At 63.5% G+C, this 23,465-nt stretch overlaps 1 protein-coding gene across 3 annotated transcripts in view; it reads right to left on the bottom strand.

Moving 5' to 3' along the window:
- Positions 1–23,465, bottom strand: part of RBM19 (RNA binding motif protein 19) — a 151,017-nt gene that overhangs the window by 10,829 nt on the left and 116,723 nt on the right. For 2 of the 3 annotated variants that reach the window (XM_043557683.1, XM_043557681.1), the window contains exon 24: positions 14,530–14,642. In XM_043557683.1, the coding sequence (XP_043413618.1) occupies positions 14,530–14,642 (113 nt within the window). Of the gene's footprint in view, positions 1–13,296; positions 13,918–14,529; positions 14,643–23,465 lie in introns of those variants that run through there. The other variant, XM_043557682.1, reaches the window with a different exon arrangement.

Consider the following 23,465-nt stretch of genomic DNA (forward strand, 5'->3'; position numbering starts at 1 on the left):
GGGACTCAGCAGGGACCAATAACACGCCTGCCCTCGTGGAAATTTCTAGCTGGGGGCAGCAGGAGGAACGGACAACAAAGGAACAGCAACTATGTCAGAGAGGGGCAAATGCGCGGAAGAAAATGAAACCGAGTTGGGGGGTAAAGTATTTTGTACCCAGGGGGAGGGTCACATTAGATGAGGTCACACCTGAGAAGAAACCAGGAGATAACAATAGAGGACACGTAAGGATGAGCCCTGAGCCGGAGGGGATTCTCACGGAGGCTGGAGACGGTCGGACAACGGTGGGCAGGGGTCCGGTGGGGCTTGGCCTTGGCCCTTGAGGCCTTGGATGCTTTGAGGCCCCACGAGACGGGACTCCGGGCGGCCCGGCCTGGAAGGCCGCGCCTCAGATCTGACCCGAGTCCTAACGGGGGAGAAACAGCCACGGGAGGGCCTGCGGGGCTGGGCCTACAGCCGCCAGACGGCCTCATTCCACCTGCCCGCACTGAATTAGAGCGAGGGGCCAGGCGGGCCAGTGGCTGCTTGGAGCCCAGGCCGGATAGGCTTCCGAGAGAACGGGCACGACGGGGTCTTCTCTCTCGCTGCCTCGGCCCGTCGGGGTGGCTTCTGCAGAAAGCGTTGGCTTTGCATTCAGACCCCGGGCCTCGAAGCCTCACTCTGCTGTTTCCGGACCGCACAACCGTGGACAAGCCGCCACACCTCTCTGAGCCTTAGGTTCTGCACACGAGCCCTCGCTCACACGGTCAGGGAGGGCCTTTGGTAAGAAGCATCCGGCTCCGGGGAAGTTCTCCATAGAAGCATTTCTAACGCACACAGCGCCTATCGGTGAAAGATGATCGGACTCCGGGGGGCCGTGTCCGAGGATCCTACACAGCGAAAGCGGCTGACCCCCTTTAGGGAGACGAACCGAAGGCCAACCTCTGCTTCCAAAGACGAGGAGCCAGAACAGGTTGTCTCCGTGCAGTCTGCTGCCCGGTTTGCCAACGTCCAGATGCAAACCGGGCGGGATCTAAATGCTGGGCCTATTTAGGTATTTGGTAAAGACTCCCGCCGGGTCCGGGGCTCGCATTTCTCACTCACTTTCTCCCTCGGGCTCTTTCTGGGTATTCGGTGGTGGAGGGGGGGGGAAGGGCACGGTGTTGGGTCCCCTCAGCCGCCTCCCTCCCCGGGCCTGGGTCTCCAGCCGGCCAGCCTTCGCTGCAGGTGAAACCGCTCAAGGGGAAAATGAGAAACTCCGCGGCGTTTCGGGGGAGGTGGAGGGCCGCGCTGGCCAACCCTCACTGCCGCGCCCCCCCCCCCCTCCATCTCAGAGGCATGGCGGAGCCCTTAAGGCGCGAACGACGGTCATCAGTTGGTGGCAAGGCGGCTCATCCATTCCCCACGAGGGCGTGTGATTCTCCTGGAGGATCAACGAGAGCAGGAGCCATACCCACCATCACTGTGGCTGTTGTTTACTGAGCACTTACTACGTGTGAGGCGCTGGGCACGAGCCGGTGTGCTGGGGAGGACGGCCTAGAGGAGGTGTCCTGGCCGCTGCCGGGTGCACAGACGCAGCGCTGGCGACTGCCACACTGCCCTCCCAGGGCTGAGGCTGAGCTCCCGATGACCACAGAGCCGCGTGTCCACGGCTGTCCCGTCCGTCCACACACACGACCACGGGGACACGCACCTGTGTCCCCTCAGACGCCAGGGCAAAGCACCTAACCTCTCGCTCCCAGGACGCACGGGCACGTCAGTGTTCTGTCTGCCATGGCTGGCCCGTCCGCCCCCTGCCTCGCCTGTGGGCTCTGCAGGGCAGGGGCTGGGTCTGCCCTCCTCCCCGTGGACCCCAGGGCCTGGCCCAGGGAAGGTGCTCGTGTCTTGTGAATGAACAAATGCGCTGGGCTCAAAGGCAGGGAGACCAGACCGGCTTCTTTCTTCTGAGCTGAGTGACTTTGGGGGGCGGTGGGGGGGGGGGGGGTCCCGGGCACAGCCCTGAGCCTCTATTTGCTCAACTGCAGAATGGGGAGAAACCGCAGGTTGCAGGGGTCGCTGGGCTGCGGTGAGGACTCCGTAACTGATCGTTCAGCTTTTTTATCGTGAAATCCCCGGGGCCGAGGACTTAGCGCTCAAAGGAAGATGGCCGAGGCACTAGGGCTCAGAGCGGAGCCCCGAGAATCTGTCGACGGTGTGTCCGGAGGCCTGCAGGAGCTTCTAATGTGGGCCCCGAACTTCTCAAGCCCCGAGTCCGGGTTGACCACAGTCCCCGACAGAACTGCCTTTCCCTCTGGAGACAGAACACCGTTCCTGCCGGGACTCAGGGGACTGGTGTTACTTCTGCACCGACTGAGGATGGGCTGGGAGGGCGGACTCGGCTGTCCCAGCAAGGGGGGCCGTGGCACCACGGCGGCTCACCAGGCCAGGCAAGGACGCGGGGCAGGTGCACCGTACAGGCCCCCACAAGCCCCGTTAAGAATCTAAACGCTCCCCCTGGTGCGCGAGGGAGAGGGGCAGCAGGAACGGGCTCAGAGCCTTTTGCGGTCGACGCAGGGCCGTGAGTCCGCATTTGGGAGACGACGACGGGCAGACGGAGACCTGGCAGGCAGGCTGCGTGGCGCACAGTCTGGAGGTGAAGAGGTGAAGAGCACACGCCAACTCCGGCTTGGCCGCGGGGCTGTGTGGTCTCGGGCGAAGCACCTAACCTCTCTGAGTTTCCGCTTCCTCACTGCAGATCAGGACGGCAGAAGCGGTGCCCGTCTAGCGGGCTGGTGGGTGAACTGAGCCATCTGTGCTTAGGGCAGCAATGATGACGGCCTCTTATCAGGACGGTGGAGAAAACCGGAACGAGGGAGGCCGAGGGGGGGAGGTGACCCTCACTCGACGTCCACGGTGTGCCAGGGGCTTTACACATCCCTTTTGGTCCACAGGCCCCGCTGCAGTGGGGCCACAGCTTAGCGAGTCCTCTGAGGTGGGTGCTCTCGTCCCATTTAAAGGAGACTGAGGCACAGAAAGGCCAGGTGACTTGGTCCCAGGGTCACACAGCTTGTAAGAGTACGGCTGGATCTCACGCCGGAGTGCGGCCTGTTCCCGTGGCTGTCCTTAACCCCGATTCCCCGACCTCGGGCTGCGGGGCGCACGCAGGAGACGGGTACCCACGCAAGTGCTCAGAAGGGGACTGGGCTCCACCCGGGACTCCGGGTGCTGCTCTCCAGGACCAGGAGGGCCGCGGTCCCCCTGGGACGTGCTGCCCCTGGCCTCCTGTCTCGGCTGGGGGTGCCGGCTGGACCCCACGGCTGCCCAGTACCCAGCGGGATGGATGGGAACCTGCGGGGGCCCCACACCCCGGATGCCGGCGACACGCAGGTGGGCTGTGGCATCCCTGAAGGGCGGCCTCGCCTCCCCCTGCTTCCCCAGAGCCTGCTCCCCGCACCCCCGGGGGCGCTGGCTGCTGCCCGTGCAGGACGCCTGCTCCCCGAGAGCGCTAGGGGCCTCGGGCCACCCTGCCGCCCGCGGCTCCAATGTCAGGCTTTCCAATTCCGGTCACATCGCGCCCACACCTGCCTGCCGCTGCCACTCTCCTTTCCCGGACCCAGTTTGGGGTGAAAGCCTTCCTTATTAGTCAATCTGGATCCCACTTACTGTGAATTACCAGGCCTGATTGATATTCATGAGTGGATGCATCTGAAACCTCAGCCGGCTGTCACGTGACTCCCCGCCTTGGGGGCCGCGGGGACCTGAGCAGCCCTGACACGCGGCGGCGGCCCCCAGCCGGGGACAGCACAGTGCCCTGGGAGTGGCCCCTGGCTGACAGAGGTCCACCCCCCGCCCCTCGCCTCCGACAGTGGTGGCGGGGCCCGGAAGGTGCCAGCGGGGCTTTCCAGTCTGGACGGGTTCTGGGGGCTGGGGTGGGAGGGGGCCGGCGGCCAGGCTCCAAGCCCCCACCACAGCAGCCTCGCACAGGCCGTGCCCCACTCCCCTCTTCCCCTTTGCTTGGCTGCCTCCCGCCCCCCCTGCGGGTGGGACCCCACTTCTCAGAAGTCCCTTCCCAGCACCCACATCTGCACGAGACCCCCGTTACTGTCCTCACGGTGCACCCAACAGTCCCCGCACACACACTGCAAAGCACCCCAGACTACCTGGCGTTTCTGGAGCTGGGGGCAGAGCCGCAGTGCGTTTCCCAGGGAACAGGCCTTGGGCTGCGGCTTGGCACCCACCCTCCGGGGCCCTGGGACCCCCGGGGAGGGACGGTCTTTTCTATTTTCAGAGGAAGCAGACGCAGAGGTTCGAGACCGGGAAAGCAGAATCCGGGCTGGGTGATTCTCCAGCCTGTGCTTCTGGGCCCTTCACCTCTCACCCCCCAAGGGCTTGGGTTTCTGGCAAGTACCCTCCTCTGGAGGGTCCAGTGGCTTTCGCTCCAGAAGCCAAGACTCCCAGGCAAGACGCAGTTGAAAGTAAATACTTGACAGTCAACTCAGAGAAGGTAAAAATGCCGACAGTCCTCTCCTCCCTCGTTCTGGAAACAGCTTTGCTGAGTGGAGGCTGAACGGATGGGGCTGGGACCGCTTTTCGGATGCTAACGAGTCCAAGCACGGGCTCCAAGCAGGACCCAGGAGGACCTGCTTTCCGGTCCGCCCAGAACCGGGGCCACACCACCCGGGGGGAGAGGCGGGAGGTGCTGATGTTCCTGATTTGGGGCCACGCGGCCAGAGCAGGAGGCTGGGGATGGCAGAGGAGCCGCGACACAGAGAAACGAGGCTAACTCCCAATCTCCAGTTTCTGCATCCTAACGCTTCCAGAGAAAGTGGGGTTCGGAACGACGGGAGTCTTGGGAACCAGAATGGACCAGATCGGGCTCCCAAGAACCCCGGGGTACCTTCTGAAGGGAGGCTGAGGACTGTCTCCGGGCCAAGCTGAGCAGGCGGAACCAGGGAACGCGGGCCCGCTGAGGGCGCCCTGCACGGAGGGGAGGGGGCTGGTGGGCTTTGAGGAGGATCAGGGTTGAGGCTGCCTGGCTGGAGGGCACCTGCTGGTGGCCCGCCTGGCTGTGACGACGAAGCAGGCTAGACCAGAGCGTGCAGGGAAGGTAAGGAACACAGAACCTTCCAGCAGGAGCGGAGGAACTCGATGGTCCACTCACCCGGGGGTTTGGTGAGTGCCATCTGGGTCCCCCGGCGACGTGAGAAGACAGGCTCCTGCACAACCGGGATTTCCCTGGTTTTGGCCACAGAGACTCTGAACGGCCTGTTCAAGAGGCCAGACCAGGGCCGGCTTGGATCCCTGGGAATCCTCAGCAGGTGCCTCTCCTGCTGGCCACTACTGGGTACAAGGCCAGGTCCCTGCCCTGAAAGGGCATCTGGGTGGTGACAGACTAGGCAGTGAGGGAAGTGTGGGGCAGTGACAAACCCACGGAGGCCCCCCGGGAGAGCCCCGGAGCCGGGATGGGGGTGAAAAGGAGGGAGGCCGCCCCACTCATCTAGGTGGTAGACGGTGCCCAAGGAAGGGTGTGGGGGGGAGGGACTGCATCCAAGCCCCGACTTTCCACCACCTGCTGCCCTACCCCACGTCCATGCCTCTTGGGAGTCCCCTCCCTTGAGGGCTCTGTCACGTGACTTGCTGTGGCCAGTGGGGCAGCTGCAAACACGTCTTCACGCGGAAGCGACACCCATGGGTCTCTCTGGGGATCTGCGCTGACAACTGGTGCTTGGGTCTGAGATCGCAGGGGCTTCCTGCACTCGCTCCCCTGCTCCTGGAGCACGAGGACGCCGCGCCTTCGTGGAGCATCCGGCTCCCACGTGGCCCTGCTCCGGCCAGAAGCGCCGCGAGACCGCCCGGGCTGTGGACGCTGTCTGGGCTGGCCTCTCCCTGGCTCTCGGTCCTGCAGCCTGGTCCTGCCATAGTGGGAAGTGACACGCCGGAAGCCGGAGGGGGTTAAGGGCTCTGGCCCCAACCCGTTCAGCGCCACGTCCCAGCCCTGAGAACCGTGAACGGAAGCAGTGATGTCGGCTGCCGTGCACGTGGCTCCCGGCGTATCCAGCTTCCGCCCTTCTTCCACAAAGCCAAGGGGACGACGAGACGACGGCCCAGACGGTGCCACGGCCGCCACGGCACGCGCCTGGCAAGCGGCCTGCCTCCATCTGGCACCTTCCGGGAATACTCGCCACTTCGCTTCCCCAAGCCTCAGTTTCCCCACTGGTGCAACGAAGGCGACAAGTCTCCGCCTTGTGACTCGGCCGAGCTGGTGGCTGCGAGGGCTTTGCCCACTGCAGGGTGGCATGCGGGCATCAGAGGAGGCAGCGGTATATCATCGCCTGGAATCTTCTCGGGGACCGGGAGACGGGAGGGCTCCTGACAGCTCCTGGGGAAGGCAGAAGCAGCTGCCGCCCGGAAATCTGCAGAAAAATGCCTGCTGTTGGCCTGAGCCCAAGGACGGGGCGCTGAGGCCCCAGCGGATCGTTTTCATGAAAGCTGCAATTAAGGGGAAGTGGGGTTTATTAAGGAAGCTGGAGGGGACGGAGCCCTGGCTTCTGGCGAGGCTCTAATTAGATCGCAGAGCCCCTCTTGTTTCGCCGCTGAGCCGGAGCGCTCGGCCTCCCGGGTGGTGGGTGGTGGGGTGACACAGGGGACTCTCCTTGACGCTGGGGGGGACGGGTGACGGCAGTGATTTCTTCTGCAGCGCTCAGCGCGTGGGGGGCGCCGGTCTCAGCCCTCGGCGTGTCTGTGCTCGTGAAACCGTCACGGCCCCAGTGAGTCGGTTCCGCCGTTGCTCTCGGGTCACAGGTGAGGACACTGAGGCGGAGAGAGGCCAAGGAGCCGGCCCAAGGTCATGCTGCGGGTGAGGGGCAGAGCCGGGATCTGGGCCCAGACGGCCCGGCTCTGGTCTGTGCCCGGGCCGCGTGGTGCAGCGGGCAGCGCACGGGATGGGGAGTCCCTCAGGTGTGGCCTTGGAGCAGCCACTGGCCCTCTCTGGGCTGCAAAATGACAGCGGCTGGCTTTCGATCGGGACTCGGCAACCTTGATGCGAAGGGTCAGACGGGGAATATTTTCGGCTTGGCAGGCGATACTGCCTCTGTTGCAATTATTCAACGACAGTATGTAAACCCACGGGCGTGGCTGTGTGCCAATAAAACTTTATGCAAACAGGCAGGGGCGGGATCTGGCCCCCGGGCAGCAGTTTGCTAACCCGCCCCCCCCCCCCCCCCCCCCCCCCCCCCGCTTCCCACCATTCACGGCTCTTCGTTACCACTTCCGTGTTACTGTCTTCACGGTCTTAATAATTCTCTTTAGACAGAGAGTTTTGTTTTGTTTTGTTTTTTTTAACCTCCTCCTGGAGCTCCGTGAAATCACAGGTTCGACGAGCTATCTGTGCATTTGTATTTGCAACATACACGTGAAAATAAACACACACGTTAAGAGTCTGCCCCGAATCTTGTGAACCGCTGCAGGCTGCACGCGATGCTCTGTTGAGTCCTGTTTTCGTGTTACCTCGGTTCTTTGCACTGCTGGGGTGTCGAGGCAAAGGACGACTATGTGGGGGGGGGGCCCGGCCTCACACCCCGACTTTGAACAGAGTGGTTCTGCTCTGTTTTCTACACCGGGGTTCCGCAGGACACTTTTGTTTGGGCAAGAGGGTCCTGTGGCCAAGAGAGTTTGGAGCGGTCTAGGGCTGGCTTAAAAATGAACTCGGAAGTTCTCAGCTTCGAGCGAGGATTTACTGGCTCTCCCTTCAGGGGCCCATGAGTCCCCCACACTGCTTCTTAGATTTCTTCAAGAAACGCAGATGGTTTCCCATTATGCCTTTGGTCCGGCCCTCTCCTGTGAACTTGAGACATGTCTGCCAAGAAGCTCTTTGTCTCCACCTGACGGCTAATGGTCATCTCCAGCGTAATGTGCATTTAAACCCCCAACTCCGGGTGTCCCCCCTGCCAGCTCCGGCAGCAACCGGCCTCAGCACATGCTCGCTTCTTTCTTCCCACCGTGCAGGCCTGAACCTTGGCCTTGCACACCTCAGAGTGTGTCCCATGGGCTGCACCTTCAGCACATCTAGGACCTGGCCGCCTGTCACCTCCTCTGAGGGTCTCAGTCATCCCCCCTGCCCCTAGATAACACATGTCACGCCCTCCCCCCTCCCCGGGCTCCGTCCACATGCCTCGCCCTCAGGGAGCTCCCCCGTCGGCCCTTCTGGACACCCTGTACAGACGGCGGCCCCAGCGGCCCTACAAGGAGCCGACTGCTGGCTGCCTGGCTCCCCACCTCCTGCCGTCAGCTCCCCGGGACCGGGAGCGTCATCTGCCGAGCTCACTCCTGGTCCCCAGTGCCCACGGCCCGGCCTCGTGCACAGGAGGCTCCACAAACACGTTGGACACACACAGCAAGGTGTTTTACTTTCAAACCTCAGCTTCGGCTTCGCAGCTCTATTAGCTCCCGGGGATGAGGACAAGGGCTCAGACCACCCTCCAGGGAGCCTCGGGGCTGCTTCTGTCACCCCCACTCTCCGCCCGGGGGGCCCTAGGATGGCGCCTGGCGCTGGCCACAGCCCTTCTGAGCCACATGTGCCCGGGACTGATGGCATCTGAGGATACTGCAAACACGCGCACGCCGAAAAGCACGCTAGGGATTCGTGGCAAGTACGTGCTGGATGGGAAAAGCCTGATCGGGGGGAAAAAGACAGGATGCCTTTTGTTGCAGCTGCCCTGAGTTAGAGATCCAGACCCAGCACACAGGGGGCCTTCCCTCCGGAGCCCCAGGCTCGCCTGTAAACTGGGGACACTGTGGCCAACCGCCCTACGGCTGAGAGAGGGAGAGAGGCTCTCTCTCACGCTTCCTGCGCGGCATGGCGCTGGGCATGAGCCCTCCGCATGGTGTCACCTGGGGAAAGCCGCTTGCCTCTCCGAGGCTCTGTTTCCACCATGAACCCACCTCCCACAGCTGCCGGGAGGTTCAAGTGGGGAGCATTCGGTCCGTCAACTATCGCCACCCCCCACCCCTGCCCGCACCAGGCAGGGGAAGCAGGGTGCAAAAACGTGGCTCCTACCCTCCGGGGGGGGTGGTGGGGGAGCACACACAGGAAACCACAACACAGACGACCTGTGACATTTGGGTGTGGCTGGACCTTCGGAGTCGGGGGGGGGGGCTGGGCTTGCACAAGTCACTGCTGGCAAGATGCCCGTTTCAATGGCTGGGGCAATATGGGAGAATGTTATGAAGCAAGTATTCCTCTCATCTTTTATTAGTAGTATTTCCGGAAAAAAAAAAAAAAAAGCGTGCCACCTAGTCTTAGTGAGGCTCCGGGGAAACAGAAGTGGGGCGGGGGCGGCGGGGGGGGAGGGACCCAGGAGCGGCTGTCGCGCAGGAGGGGGAGAACGTGTTCCATTTCTGCAAGGTGCACCAAAGGGTTAAAGTCATTTTCATTAAAATTTAAATTTCAGCAGGCGTTCACTCTCCCTTCCCCATCCTTTGAACGTTTGACTGGCAACCATTTCATATTTCAATCTCGGCAGAACAAATTGAATTAGATGTTGAAGCCGAGCTCGGTGCTGTTCACCAAAGCCTGCATGCTCGGCTTGCGCTAATCCTTCCTAGACGCCGCGGAGCACAGGCACACCGGCCCGGCCACAAAAGACAAGCCGAGGAGGCAGCAAAGGAGGAGGAGGAAACACGGGCGGGCGAGGGCCGCTGGAACCTGTCCTCGGCCTGACACGTGGGTCTTCAAGCCCAGGAGACAGAAGCTCATGTGGCCGTTCTGGCCTTGAATCCCGGGTGCCCAGCACACGGGGCCCCTGCTAAGTGTCTGATGAATGAATGAATGAATGAATGAATGAACGGACGAACAGGTGAGGCGTACTGGCTGACTCCGTGGCAGGCTCTGCCTCTGGCTGGTGCCCCTTCCCGCCCCATGTGGAGTGATGGTGGCTGCCCGGCCCCCTCCCAGAGTCCAGATGCTTCCGTGGGATCCCGGGTTCACTCGGGTCTGTGACCCTCTACACCAGCCCCTGACCGGCGTGCCCCTGACCGGCGCGCAAACCGGCCAGAAGACGCCGGCTCAAGTTTCCCGGGAGGGAGGCAGACCTGAGGGCTTGCCCAGCGACCTTTGCCGGGTGGGCACCGACAGGACCCTTTCCTTACGCAGCCAAGTGGGTGGACGAGTCTAGGAGTGCTGGCCCAGGGGCCCGAATCCGGCTCTCAGAACGGCCGGTTCTACTGTGACAGTGGCATCCCTGCCCGCGGGTGGGCCCGGGATCACAAGCGTTAGGAGCAAACCCAGCCATACCACGGCCTGGGGAGGGGTCCACCTGTTTTCCAACCGCACACCCAGGCAACCACTGGCTCATCTGGGGTCTGGCTGTGTGCCAGCAGCTGAACCATGTGCTTGCTCGGCCCGCTTTGGGGCCTGTGGGCAGAGGGCACCCTCTCTGGGCCACCTTCCCGCGCGTATGGACTCCCCATCCTGCCCCATGCCTCCGATGTGGGCCCAGCAGGCCTGCCGGGCACGCGCTGGGGCCTGGCATCCTTGGGCATTTGTGGGCAGAGTGCCCCAAGCTTCCCTCGTTGTGAAATTCGGACAGCAGTCGTGAGAACTACCCCTTATCTAGCACCCCTGCGGCATGCAACGGTCTTAAGTGTTCCCCAGCCGGGGTCTTTCAATGTTCAAAACGCTTCCACGAGGCAAGAAGTCTTCTCCGACCGGTTTTAAAGGCACGGACGTGGAAGGAGACAGCTGCACGGCGGCAGGGGTGCAGCGGGGGTCCCGCCCAGGCCTTCCTGGGACCAGGGCCTGTGGGTCCTGCTCTCACTCCCCTCTGGGAGACCCCCGTCTAACTCCCACCCTCCCCCCGCAGGAGGGAGCCGGGCCCCTCCTCCCCCCTCCAGAGCTGTCTTTACGGCCCCTCCCCGCACCCCTGCCTCCCACTCCGAGCCAGGCCCCACATTCCAACACTTGGTCCTACCCTCGAGGGTTCCCCGGGGCCTCATGCCCTTGCCGACCCCCCACGGCTCCTGCACAACTCCTGCCCTCCCACCCCGGCTTCCCTCTGGGCCCCCTCCCTGCCGTGCCTGTAGGGCGGGTCCACCGAGGGGGACTTCAGGCAGAGCCAGAGGCCAACGGGTGACAATGCCTCCACGTGGAGGGCCCCAGGGACTGGGAGGAATACCCTGGCTTCTCTCTCCTATGAGCCCCCAGAGCCTGAAGGCGCCCGCCCCCGACCAAACCCTGCTGCCAGGCTGTTGCCAGGGGAGGCTGGGAAACACGACCTGCGGCGCTCGGGCCCCGGGAGTCCCAGCAGGCGTGTGGTGGGTGTGTCGTGTGTAGACGTGGGGCACACAGGCAGGGCTCTAGCTCCTGACTCTGCTAACGGCCGTCTGCACAGGCCTTGAGGTCAGGACCCCCCTCTGACCCTGCGGTCCCCGGCCCCACATCACCTCCCCTCTCCGGGTGCCTGCTCCGGTCCGGCCTCCAGCACGGCCCTCTTCCTGGCTCCCCCTGACCATCCGGGGGTCAAAGACCCCCCTTGAGAAACGGGTGAGTCTGCACATACATCGGGAGGCTCGCCGGGGCCGCGCCCCTTCCTCAGCGGCCACCTCCGTGGTTTATTCCTGGCATTTCTTCTCTGGACCGAATGATGGCCCACTGTCACTTCTAAACCCTCCTCATAAGCTCCCCTGTGCCCCATGTTCCTGGTGACAACAGTGCCCGTCTGCCGGATGTCTGGGCCCCACAGTCAGGAGTCCCCACAGTTCACCCGGCACACTCTGGATGGATGCGTTTCTCCCAGGTACTCCCGGCGGCCCCTCCCCCGTGCCGGGCGAACTTGACCCAGCTTCGCTGGACGGTCACCTGGCCATGCTCCGCCTCCTTCCAGAATCGTAATAGACACGGCAGTTCCAATATAAGTTACACAGCGTTAGTAGCTCCTGACTGCTCAGGGCTGCAGTCATTTTCAATGGGGAAGGGACAGGGCTCAGGCCGTTCCCTGCACTAACTGGTGCCACTGAAAGGGACAGGGACGTCCGAGACAGGGACGTCCGCACGTGGCACGGGTGGAGTGTGGCCACTTTGGATAAAGCAGTCAGGACCAATCTCTGAGTGAGGAAGGAGAATTTAAACTAAGATCTCAAAGGGAAATAAAGAGAGACAGGAAAGATGCGGGGGAAGGGTGTCTGGGCAGGGGGAAGAGCAAGTGCAAAGGCCCTGGGGTGGGAGCATGCTGGAAAGGCCAGCATGCAGGAAGTGAGGGACAAGAGGCAGGGCCTTCTCACCGGGCGAGGAACGTGACTTCGTTCCAAGTGTGTGGCGGGCCCTGACGGGTTTTAAGCTATGACTTGTATGATCTGGTTCACGGATCCAGCTGGACTCCCCTGGCTGCCTGTGGAGAATGCAGTGCCCCTGGGGAAGGGGAAGGGGAAGGGGGGAGATGAGGGTGGCATCCGCCATGGATGTCCTGGAGAGCCAGGTGTGGCATGAAGGAGGGGTGATGGGGCCCCCCGCCATCTCCAGGGGAGCCGAATCGACTGCTCTCATTTGCTTATGTGGTGGCTCCCTGTCTAGACAGTGAGCCCCTGTGGGGTGGGGGGGGGCAGAGAGGCCAGGCAGGGCAGCGAGAGGGAAGGGGACCCAGCGTCCCAGGCTGGTGTGAATGATAGCCCATGCTCGGCATGCAGCCCCAGGCTGCAGGACTTAGCCGGTCCTGCCCTGGGGACGTTCTGGTACCTTCATCCGAGTCACTTAAGTCTGTGCCAGCGACGCCTCCCGTGGGCCAGGCCCAGGGGGTCCGATGGCCTCCTATTTGGTGACACGGACTACCCCCCACCATCGGCCTGGCTCTGGCAGTGGGAGCACAAATCGTGTGTTCCACCAGGGGGACCCACGTGCCGCTCAACGGACAGGCAGTGGCGGGGGAATGGGGCGGGCCCGTCACCCCCAAGACCCACGGCACCCGGGGGGACTGGCCACCCGAGGGCCTGGCCGGGGTGAGGCTTAACACTGACCCTGCCGTATAGCCCCACCTGCACACTGTGGCCGCACCTGCTCTCTGCGGGACACTCCGGCATAAAGGCTGGCGACCAAGCCACTCGGGGTTTGTGCCTTTTGCCTCCGTTGTCTCCCAGGGCCGGGCACCTGCCCCACGGGCTGAGCCTTACAGAACGACCAGCGCCGTGGAGCTTCGCTGGGGTTCCAGACGGCTCAGGCAAGCGGATGGAGATGGGAACCTCCCGCCTCCAGAAACGCACAGACCCGGTTTTCTGCAAAGTCGGAAGGTTCCTGGACACGCACCTGGAGCCCTGGCCAGAGGTCCCAAATTAAGAACAGAAGTGCTGATGGGCATTTTCTCTGGGCTTTACTTGGGTTGACGGGGGCAGTCAAACACCAGGCTGGCACAATGTCACCTCCCTCGTACAGAAAGGGAAGCCAGGGGTCAGAAGGGACCTCCCTGGTCTGCGGCGGGGGCTGAGGAGGGCGAGGCTGGGATTCAGACCCAGAGCAGACCAGCTGTGGCTCTTTCCTCCCCATGGGGGAGGCCTTATTTCCAGGCTGGAGCAGGTGTGTGTGCACGGGCGCCCCAAGCCCGGGATAAACCTTTCGACACCGCCTGCCGGGGCCGGGGCGCGTCTCACGGGGTCCCCTGCCTGTGCGCGGAGGGCGATCGCCATCAGAGACACGGCTTAGGCGCAACTGGTGAGGCTGGTGGCTGGGCTTTGTGAGCAGCTCAGAGGCTCCCCAGCCCTGTGCTCGGTCGCTGGCGGTCCCAGGTGACCTTGGAGCAGGACGGAGGCCAAGTCCCCAGCCGGGAGCACTCCCGCGGAGGGCCGTGGGTGGGAACCCCCCGCTGACAGCCCCGCAGGGGAAGGCGAGAACAGGAGTTTCTGGGCTGGTCTCACGTGCTCAGCCCCGCGCCCGGGGGGTTCTTCGTGGATTAAGGCGGCATTTTTTTCTCACGAAACCTGTACGAGGCGGGAACCCGTTTTCAAGGCAGAGGTTGGGACCAGGGAGGTTAGGTAACTGGGCCGGGGTCCCCAGCCTCTGCAGCATGGAGTGGGGGCCTCGTGCCCAGACGGCCCGGCTGCAGGGAGCTGCCCTCACCCCCGGTGCCACACTCGTTCCCCTGCAGCCGTGCGCCCCGGAGCGACCCCCCCGAGTCCCTCTGTGCCCCGACCCTCCAACCAGCAAGGTGGGGCCCTGTCTCCCCGTCTGGGAGCAGCGGACTGCCAGGCTTGGTGGGGGGCGGTTCGTTTTTGCTGCTCCCGGGTCCTGTGCTGGCACAAGAGGCTCCCTAACGCGGCCGCGCCTCGCCTGCCCGCGGCCCTTGGGTGCCGGGCATAGAGTGGGCACACAGTGGCCGCTGGAACCGGTCACCCTGGAGGCCGACTGGGGCCCAGGCTGCCCTGGCAGCGGCCTGAGGCCACTGTCCCCTCTGACCTTGGGCCGGGGCAGGGTGGGGGCTCTCTTTCCCCGCCCACCCGCGCAGTGCTGCCCGCCCCCTCCCCAGCCCATGTGGCAGGAGCACAGAAGCCGGAGCGGCTGTCCCCAGTCCCCAGGGCCCTGGAGCCACGTACCCTCTCGGTGCCAGCTCGCAGCTGAAGGGTTTGCTCCTCACTGTCATTTTCACTGTCTTCCAGCTGCTCCAGGATCTCGTCCAACATCACAGACCGCTTTTTCTTCGGGGGCTCTGTGGGAGCCCAGATGGCAAGAGAGGAGGAAAGAACAACCGAGAGGGTTGGGAGGTGGGAAGAGAGAGCCGGCAGGAAGGGAGAGGGAAAGGGGTGAGCAAAATGGAGGGCGGGGAGGCGAGAGGGGAGAGAAGGCACGGAGAGGGAGGGGGCACGAGGGACGGGAAGCCAACGGGGAACGGAAAACACGGGAGAGAGAAACAGTGAGGGTTAGTCTCCCGCTTCACCACGGGGCTGCCTTCCCCCCAACCCCAGCCACTCCCCTGTTCTGCCCGCCACCCCCCTCCCTGTCTCCCACCCGCAGAGGAGAAGGGAGGGGAAGAGAAGGGAAGGGAGAAGAGAAGGCCCCCTCCCAGCAGCTCCGAGGTGAGCGGATCTCTGTCCGGCTTGCAGGGAGCAGGAAACCTTCGGAGAGGATGGGTCAAGTGAGGGCAATCGCTGGGGAAACAAGCAGAAGCCGCGCAGGCTTTCTTGGAGACTGCAGGCTCCTAATGGCAGGGGAGGCGGCTGGCATCCAGCAGGTGCTCAATTAATGTCGGGTGGAATCATGCTCAAAGACGGCAGAGGAGGCGTGGAGGGCAGAACAGCGAGAGGCAGCTTTAGAGAGGAGGGGCGTTCTGACTTGGGCTTTGAAGGACACAGAGGAGGTTTCTGTGACGACAGGGGAAGGGGGTGCAGGTGCACAGCATGAACAACGGGACGGCGGGCTCAGCAATACCTATTCCCCCTGGGCCTCAGACGCTACTGAGCGCCCACTGGGTGCCTCAGCTCCACTCCTCTTAACAAGCCCACAGGCAGGTGTTATTATTGCCTCTTGCAGGTGAGGGGACAGAACCGCTGGCAGGTGAGTCTCAGGTCCCTCAGACAAGGGGTGGAGGCAGGACTCGAACCCAAGCAACACCACAGCCACAGCCTTCCCACTTTTCACGGGAGTCTCCGGTGCTGGCCAGAGAATGCCAGGGAGACTGAGGGCGGCTTGGGGAAGGTGAGCTGGTCCCTTGGCCCTCCTGGGAGGGACGGGGTGGTGGGGAGGGGGAAGACTGGGCTCAGGCCGGGCCTGCTGGCAGTCCCTCTTCCGGTCTAACCACTCGCTAACGGTCAGCCTCAGTCAAGGAAGGAGAATGTGGGCTCCTTCAGAGGCGGCTGCGGACGCCTCCTCCGCGAAGTCTTCTGCGGGGACAAACCCTTCGCCTCCGGGTCTGCAGAGCCCGGTCTGGCCCTTGGCCCAGACGCGAAGAGTCCTGGGCCTCTTGTAGAATGTTCTGGGTCAGTGACTTGGCGTTCCTGAGCCTATTTCTTCACCGTGTTCCTCCCCAGGTGACCGGGGGCACCGACCCCTCTGATCCTCTCCACGGCTACCTGCCTGATCCAAGCACTTTCACCTGAATCCCTGTTCCCGCCGCCCCACACCGCGGGGTCTGCCCTGCCCACAGCAGCCCGAGGGATCCTTCTAGAACAGGTGCTCCCCCCGGGGGTCTCAGAGCTCCCACGGCTTTGCCCAGCAGGGAGCGGGAACTCTTGCGTCCCCTGGGTGGCGTTACTCGAGCTGGGCCCTCCGGGAGACCCCTGCCCCCGCACGACCCAGGTCGCCTGTGTTCAAGCCCCAGCTCCCAAGCCCCCTTCTCAGAGGACCCCCAGCCCTGCCGCGTGACCCTTCTCACCACCGACACCACGGCGCACGTTTCTTTGTCTGGGAACAGAGCTGTCCTGTGGGTCGCTATGTCCCCTGGCTCAGCACACAGCCTGGAACTCGGTGTGTGCTCATTGATGTTTGCCCAGTGAGGGGATGAGCATGTTGAGCGGGAAGGAGGGACCGAGCGAGGCTTGAGGAAGTGGTGGGAGGCTGCCTGCCACCCCCCACCCCCCACTGCCGCAGGAGCCCCCAGGCCTGGCAGCTGTATCCGTCATTGTTAGTCATGGAAAGGGAGAGGGGGCAGGACGGGCTGGGGGTAGGGGCGGCAGCCCCCGGGCTCAGACACACGCTTCTTCTCCCCGCTGCCTCCTTGACGCTCTCGGTTTCCTTATAATCGCCAGGCTCCGGAGGTGCACAATGGCCTCTGGAAATTGAATTTGTGGGCAGGTAATGGGAGCCGGAAAATAGAAGGGCAGGAAAATAGGGCCTGTGGGCCTGTCACTGACGCCCCCTGCTCGCTACTAACAGCGGGGGGTGTGAGCTCCCGGGATGGCGGTCGGGCTCCCGAGGGGCGGCCGTGGCGGTGGAGCCACGGTCCTCCCCTTCAGGGATCGTTCTGGCCTTCGCCGCAGCCCGACACAGGCCAAGGGAGCAGGCTTCTGCCTACGCGTCCTATGGCTCAAGCTCTCAACCAGTTCTGCGCCCCACGCGCCCCCCCCCCCACCCGTCCCCCCCACCGTGTCGCCGTGTCTCTGGTCCGCAGGACGGCGGGAGCCTCCTCCGCCCTCCCTCCCCAGCCCAGGCTCCCAGGGGAGTCAGAACGTGTCGCTCCTTTGTCTCAACCCTCCGTGGTGCCACCCCACCTGGGGCAAAGCTGTCAGGACAGCCTCTAAGCCACCCGAGTGGTCCCTGTCGCCTCTGTGAACTTGCAGTCACACTCTCCCCCTCACTCGCACGGAGACAGCCACCGGGGGACCCCTTCCCGGTTCCTGGCACCCCCCGTCGCCCCCCTCTCCCATGTCCGGACTCTGCACCTGCTGTCCCCTCTGCCTGGAGTCCTCTTCTCCCAGGAAGCCACCGGGGGGAGGAGGAACCTCACCTCTTGGGGGCTGGGGTCTCCCTGATGCTGTCTGAAGTCACAAGTCCCCCCCAGTGCCCCTGCCCTACCTCCCTGTTCGCTTGCCACCATGGCATTTAGCCCTGTGTTTTACTGTTCAGCTCGCTCTCTGCCTCTCTCACAGGAACGCTGCCTCTGGGAGGCTGGGGTTTTGTCTGCACCATCACTCTGTGCCCCCCAGTGCCTCCAACAGTGTGGGACACACAGTGGACGCTCGGAGAGTACTCGCTGAGTGCCTAAACGGACGGGTGGCAGGGACAGATGAGGGCGAAGAGGGCAGGCTGCTGAAGGACAAACCCAAGCAGGGTCGGGAACCGAAAGTGGCCTTGAACCACCTTCATTCACGTTTTGGTCCCCTGACAACACAGACCGGGGCAGCGCTGCCCTGGGCCGGGCGTGGGAGTGAACGGGACAGGCCCCGTCCAGTGTGTCCCTGGCCCACGGAGGGGAGATCGCGACGGAGCCAGACAGCTACAACCCAGGGCGGGATTAGTGCCGGGACGGGGAGGCCCTGCTCCAGTGTGGGCTATCAGGGCGGCTTCCTGGAGGAGGCGACAACGTAAGCATGGCCGGTGCTGACTCCCAGCTCCGGCCCTCTCCCGCCACTGTGCTAGTCTCACCACCGGCTAGCGGCTGTGCTCACGGCTTCATGGCCTCTCCCACCCCCTGAGCCAGCGGGCCCCTCCCAAGCTCAGCCGGCCTCCCGGACACCAGGCACGCTCAGTCTGCTGGGGAGCAAACCAGTTCTTCTACGCCTTTGCCCGGAATGCCGGCCCTGCCCTCGGTCACCCTGCGCCTTCCTTGGAGTCACCTGGGCCCAGAGACCCTCTCCTCCCCTGCGGCCACTTGACGAGCGTCTAAGAGCCAAGCATCTGTGACGCAGCGGTAACAGATGAAAAGAACCCACGGCACCCAGCACTGGCCTCTGATCCTATGTTTCCCCTCCCCGGCAGCGGGGCTCTCACCCCTCGGAGCCTCAGCTCCCCGTCCTGGGACAGGTGGCCAAATGGCCACATGATAGACTACTGCCACTCCTGCACCTCTCAGCACAGAGTGGCAGCTCGGGGGGCCTCTGCCGTCTGACCGGCCTCAGGCCTGCCCTGGCCCCAGCTTCGAGCTCCGGGAGCCGGTCTGCCTTGTCCCCAGTGCCCAGCACAGAGTAGGTGCTCTGCGATCACGTGCTGAACGTAAGAACGAACGAACGAACGAACGAACGAGCAAATGAACGATCGAGTCCCAGGGCACCGAGGTGGGTCGTCTCTGAAAAACCGCACTGATGTTGTCGGGACAGCAATACAACATAACGGGGGCGGGTGGGGGCGAGATGGCATCTGGCCGGGGAAACCGAGGCCCAGAGGGCGGGGGACGCGGCCGGCAGAGGAACGCACACAGGCGGTGGAGTCTCGGGGGCCCTGCCTCGGGGTGGGGGGGCCCCCGCCAAGGTCGCACGGGAGCCCGTGACACCGACACGGGGCCCGCGGTTACCACGTCCGGCTCTAGGATCACACGCACTGGCTTTGGCACGTCCCCCGTTGTGTGCCCTCGGGCAGGGCACGTACCCTGAGGTTCACGCCCTCGTGTACAGAATTGGGGGGGGCGGGCAGGGCAGTTCCCCACTGCTCCCGGTCTCTCTAGAGCCACCTCTGCTGACCCGAAGGCTCCGAGGTAAGGAGCGGGTGCAGGCTACCCCCTTCCTGCGCAAGCCTCTCAGGGCACCCCTCCGTGCCCTCAACGCTTCCTTGCACGCTCAGGGACGCACGCGTGGACACCGTCTGTGCCACAGTCTCCCTACCGGTGACGGGGGGGGGGGGGGCACTACCAACATCGACCTCACGGGGTCGTGGGCAGGACTGACGGAGGGAAGAGCAGCGATCGATCGGTGCCTGGCTAGAACCCAGCCGATGGCGTGGAGACCGACATCTCTGCTACCGAAACTCACGTCACACGTGCTGATTTAACGTCTCGCTTTGCCATTAGGCCAGTGGGCGCCGACGGGGCGGGGGCCGTCATCGGGCGGCCAGCACACGGTGGGCGGTCCACGGAGAGCTGTTAGGCAAACGCATGGGATGATGCGGCAGGTACAGTATCCACTCCCCACCCCACGTTGGAAAACGGCCCAGGGGATCCGCCGACCCCAGCGGGGCGAGGGAGGGGCGTACAAAGCGGGTCGGCGACTGGCTAACTCCACGGCCTTGGAGGTCACGTGACCGGAGGGCCCGGCTCTGCCGCCTAATGGCCCGGTGACCTCGGGTAAGTCACCTCAGCTCTCCGGGTCTCGGCTTCCTCGCCCGCCCACGGGGGATGAGAACGGAACCCGTCTCGCGGGGCGGCTGTGCGCATTAGCGAGTCTGTGCGCGAAGCCCCGCACGGTGCTCGGGGGCCACGACTGCTCTCGTGGGCCCTGGTGCATCTGGCTCAGGTCAGCCCCCGAGCACCCCCCCCCCCCCCCCACCGCGAGAGGACGCCGGTTCCCACCAAACGACACCCAGCGACCCCCCGCCGGCCCTGCCTGCACGCGGAGCACCCTGCTTGCCGGGAACAGCTGCTGAAATCCCACTTCCCCGACATCAAAAGCCTCAGTGGGTTTTCACCAAACAAACATAATGCAGAACCGGAGAAAGGTGTAAAATAAATAAACAAAACAAGCTGTGCATTTTCTTTCAGCATTACAGCTGCACCCGAAGATAAACAAGAGAATGTCACCAAACATCAATACCCGAGAAATTAACTTGACAAAAAACTCAGCCGTCCCCCAACAACCCCCCAGTCCTGCCCCCCTCCCCGCCCCCCCCTCCTCCAACCACCATTTTGCATTTCTGGAGTTCCCATCTAATGATTTTATTTTTCAATTAATTCCTTGACAGAATGCCAGCCCGCGTCTCTCTCCCGTCCCTGGCTGGCGCTGTCGCCCTGCGTGGAAGGCACAGGCAGGCAGAGACAGAGAGGCGCGAGCGGGTGGGCGGGGGGGGGGGGGGGGGTTGTACTGCCGGGAGGACAAGAGAAAGCGCTTCGTGGGGTTTTGTTCCAGAGGCAGAGCGCTAAGGAAGGGCGAGCGGAGCGGGGCAGAAGGGAATTCTGAAAGGGACCGGAGAGGAGCAGGTGACGGCAGCCGGGGGAGGCCGGAGCCAGGCTGCCGGGATCCGAGCCCGCCACCCCTGGCTGGGCCGCCTGGGGCAGGGAGCCTCACCTCTCTGTGCTGGGTCCCTGCACCGGCTGAACAGTACCCTGCTCGGGCAGAGCCTAGGGGTCTTAGACGGGCCAATGTGCTGAAGTCTTTACGGCAGCACCTGGCACGGCGTGAGCGCCCAGGAGAGGTTGGCTGGTCTTATGGCTCATCGGTGGACGCGGTCGCTGGGCATTAACGAAGGCAGGCAGGCCGCTTCCCTCCACTTGAAAATGGGGGCAGCACTACCAGCCCCGGACAAATGCAGTGGCCACCGTGGGTGTCCCACCCACGGTGGCCACCCACAGCATTAGCGGGTGGCTCTGCGACGTACACGTTAGTGGCTTTCTGTGGCCACGGGGGAATGTGCAACCCTGGCCCGGGACAGGCTGGGAGTGTTGGGGGGCATAAGCCTCCAGAGAAACCCTCCACCGGCGAGGTGTGTTAATGGGGACTTGGGGGACACGTGTCCCAGCTCCCTCGACTCCTGGGGGACAGCTCTGACTGAGGTGTTCCACGCCGATCTGGCCACTGCTGGCTCACTGCGGCCCCTGGACGGGTTCCCTCCCTTCCTCCCCATCCCTCACCTCCTCCGTGATCTGCTCTGGACCTAAACCCACGTCTCCGGGTCGGCTTCTGGGGAACCCATGCCAGGACACCATGTCCACAGGTGACCAAACGGGAGGGAGCCTCAGGCCCCCGCAGAGCATCTGAAGTTGCGGACGTGATTCAAAGACTTAAACAGCTAGTGACTAACATACGAAAAAGTGGGGGGGAGGGGTGCTCCACGAGAATCTCCATTTCCAGTTTTTCTGGGAATTGGCTGACCTGTGTCCCCACCTAAAATACCGTGTGCCAGGCCTGGCGCTGCGGATCAGCCGTGAAGACAACTCTCAAGGATACTCTGAACCATCAGCCACGGTGGCCGCGTCGGAGCTCCAGGGTGGGCAGAGCCCAGGCACCTGAGAGTGAGCTGTGGGCTGCGAGACCGAGGATCTCTGTACTCCTTGGGCCTCACATCGTCGGAGCTCTGCAGGGAAGGGCAGGACGGGTCTGCAGGGAAGGGCAGGACGGCTCCCAAGCACCTGCAGGCTCTGGGCGGCAGGCTGGGTGAGCGAGCGGTGGGAGAAATCCCACGAGCTGCGTATTATTGTACCGTTTGTCAGATGGGCAAGCGATGGCTCTAGGGAAGTCACCCGACCATACTGTCCCCTCGCCCCATCACACCAGTGGTGCCTAGGGGCCTGTGGCTCAGTGGCCGCCCTGCAGTGGAGAGGCTGGCACAGCCCTCCTTAGGGAAGAGCTCACGACAGGGAAGGCGAGAAACAGACGGGGCCCCCACAGCCCCCACCCACCTGCAGCAGCAGCCTGCATGAGGCCAGTGGTTCTCGACCCAGCTGCCGGAGAGAATGATCTAGAATCCACTCCAGACGCGACCCCACCCCCAGAGGTTGTGATGTGAACGGCCTGGGAAGGGTGCTGGTTATCGAGACTGCTGGTCACGGCCCTTACGAATCACCTCGGTACTCGGGGTTCCGGCTCGCTGTGAAGCGTGCAGCCTGGTGGGTGGCCCACGCACAAGGCCTGGATTATTGTGGATTTAGCCCGGGGTAGGGCTGGGGGGGCCAGGCCAAGCCCGGGGGCTTTCGGGCCCAGGCCTGCATGTGTTTGCATTAGTTACGGAGGCTGGGGAGGCCAGCGCAGGCTGGGGAGGCCCGGGAGTGGCCAGGCGAGGGTGACTCCTGCCACTGGAACAAAGGAAGAGAAAGGGGACTAGTTGGAGGTCATCGTCTGCCCCCGTCTCAGGCCTGGAGGGATCTTCCCATTTCCAGCAGTTTGATGGGCATTAGCCTCCTGTCCCTTCCTCTTGGCGCAGCCCTGGGCTGGGAGTAGAGACCGGAAGGGAGGAAGTGTTATCGTCTCCTCAGGGGGCCAGGGCGGAAGGGAGTCCGCACCTGGCACCTTAAGTGGCCAGGCAGGAATGGCGGGGGGACTATAGGGAGGGCCGCGGACTGTGGCAACTCGGCCCAGCTGTCTATGGGCACGCAGACCCGGGGTGGTCACACCCGATCTTTCCAGAGGCCAGGATCTCGATCTTCAGGTCCAATCTTCTGATAGCAAAATAGCAGTAATTCGTTGAAAAAACAAAAACAAAGACACAAACCCCACCTGTCCATATTTTACGGACAGATCTGTGGCGGAGGTCCGGGGCTGCCTCACCTGTGTGGCCTCTGACTTACTGTCTCTCCCCTCTCGGTCTCCAGAACCCTGTCAGCTTTATTTGTGGCCGCACAGCCGTAACAAAAACCTCCCCGTCTGTCTGTTCGTCTTGGGTTTCTCTGGCCTGGGCCAACCTACAATTCAGAAACAAAATCGGCCACCCCCTGCCGCCAGCCACAACCCTGGAGGGCTGTCCACCCTCCTCCTGCCCCTATTTCCAGCACTCCGGTCCCCAGGTCCCTGAACCCCTGTCCAATCCGGGCCCGGCTCCTTCCCCTCCCAAGTCGCTCTGAAATTCTCCTTCTGTCAGTTTAATTCTGTGATCGATGAGGAAGAGCAGGAGAAATGGCCCGGCACAGCTGGTTTCCCCGTTAGCCCTAGCAGGGATTCCTGGCCTCGCTGGCGACGGCTGAGTGAAATGTTTGCGGAGCGCAGAGAACACAAGTCAATAACAATTTAGCTGGATTGGGAGCAAGTACCTTCCCCGCACGGACAGCCTCTCCCGGGGGAAGGGAAAGAGAGTGTGCAGGATATTGCTGAAGCACTTGGAAATATTTCCAAAACACCGCGCAAAGAGGCTCGGGGCGTGGGGCAAGGAAGGAGGGAAGGGGCGGAGGAGGAAGAGGTGACCTACAGACGCCCGCTCCGGGCCCCTCCAGCCTCCCCAGCACCTCCGCAGGGAGAAGCTT

The sequence above is a fragment of the Prionailurus bengalensis genome, chromosome D3 (genome assembly GCF_016509475.1).
Source record: "Prionailurus bengalensis isolate Pbe53 chromosome D3, Fcat_Pben_1.1_paternal_pri, whole genome shotgun sequence".
NCBI classification, from domain to species: Eukaryota; Metazoa; Chordata; class Mammalia; order Carnivora; family Felidae; genus Prionailurus; species Prionailurus bengalensis.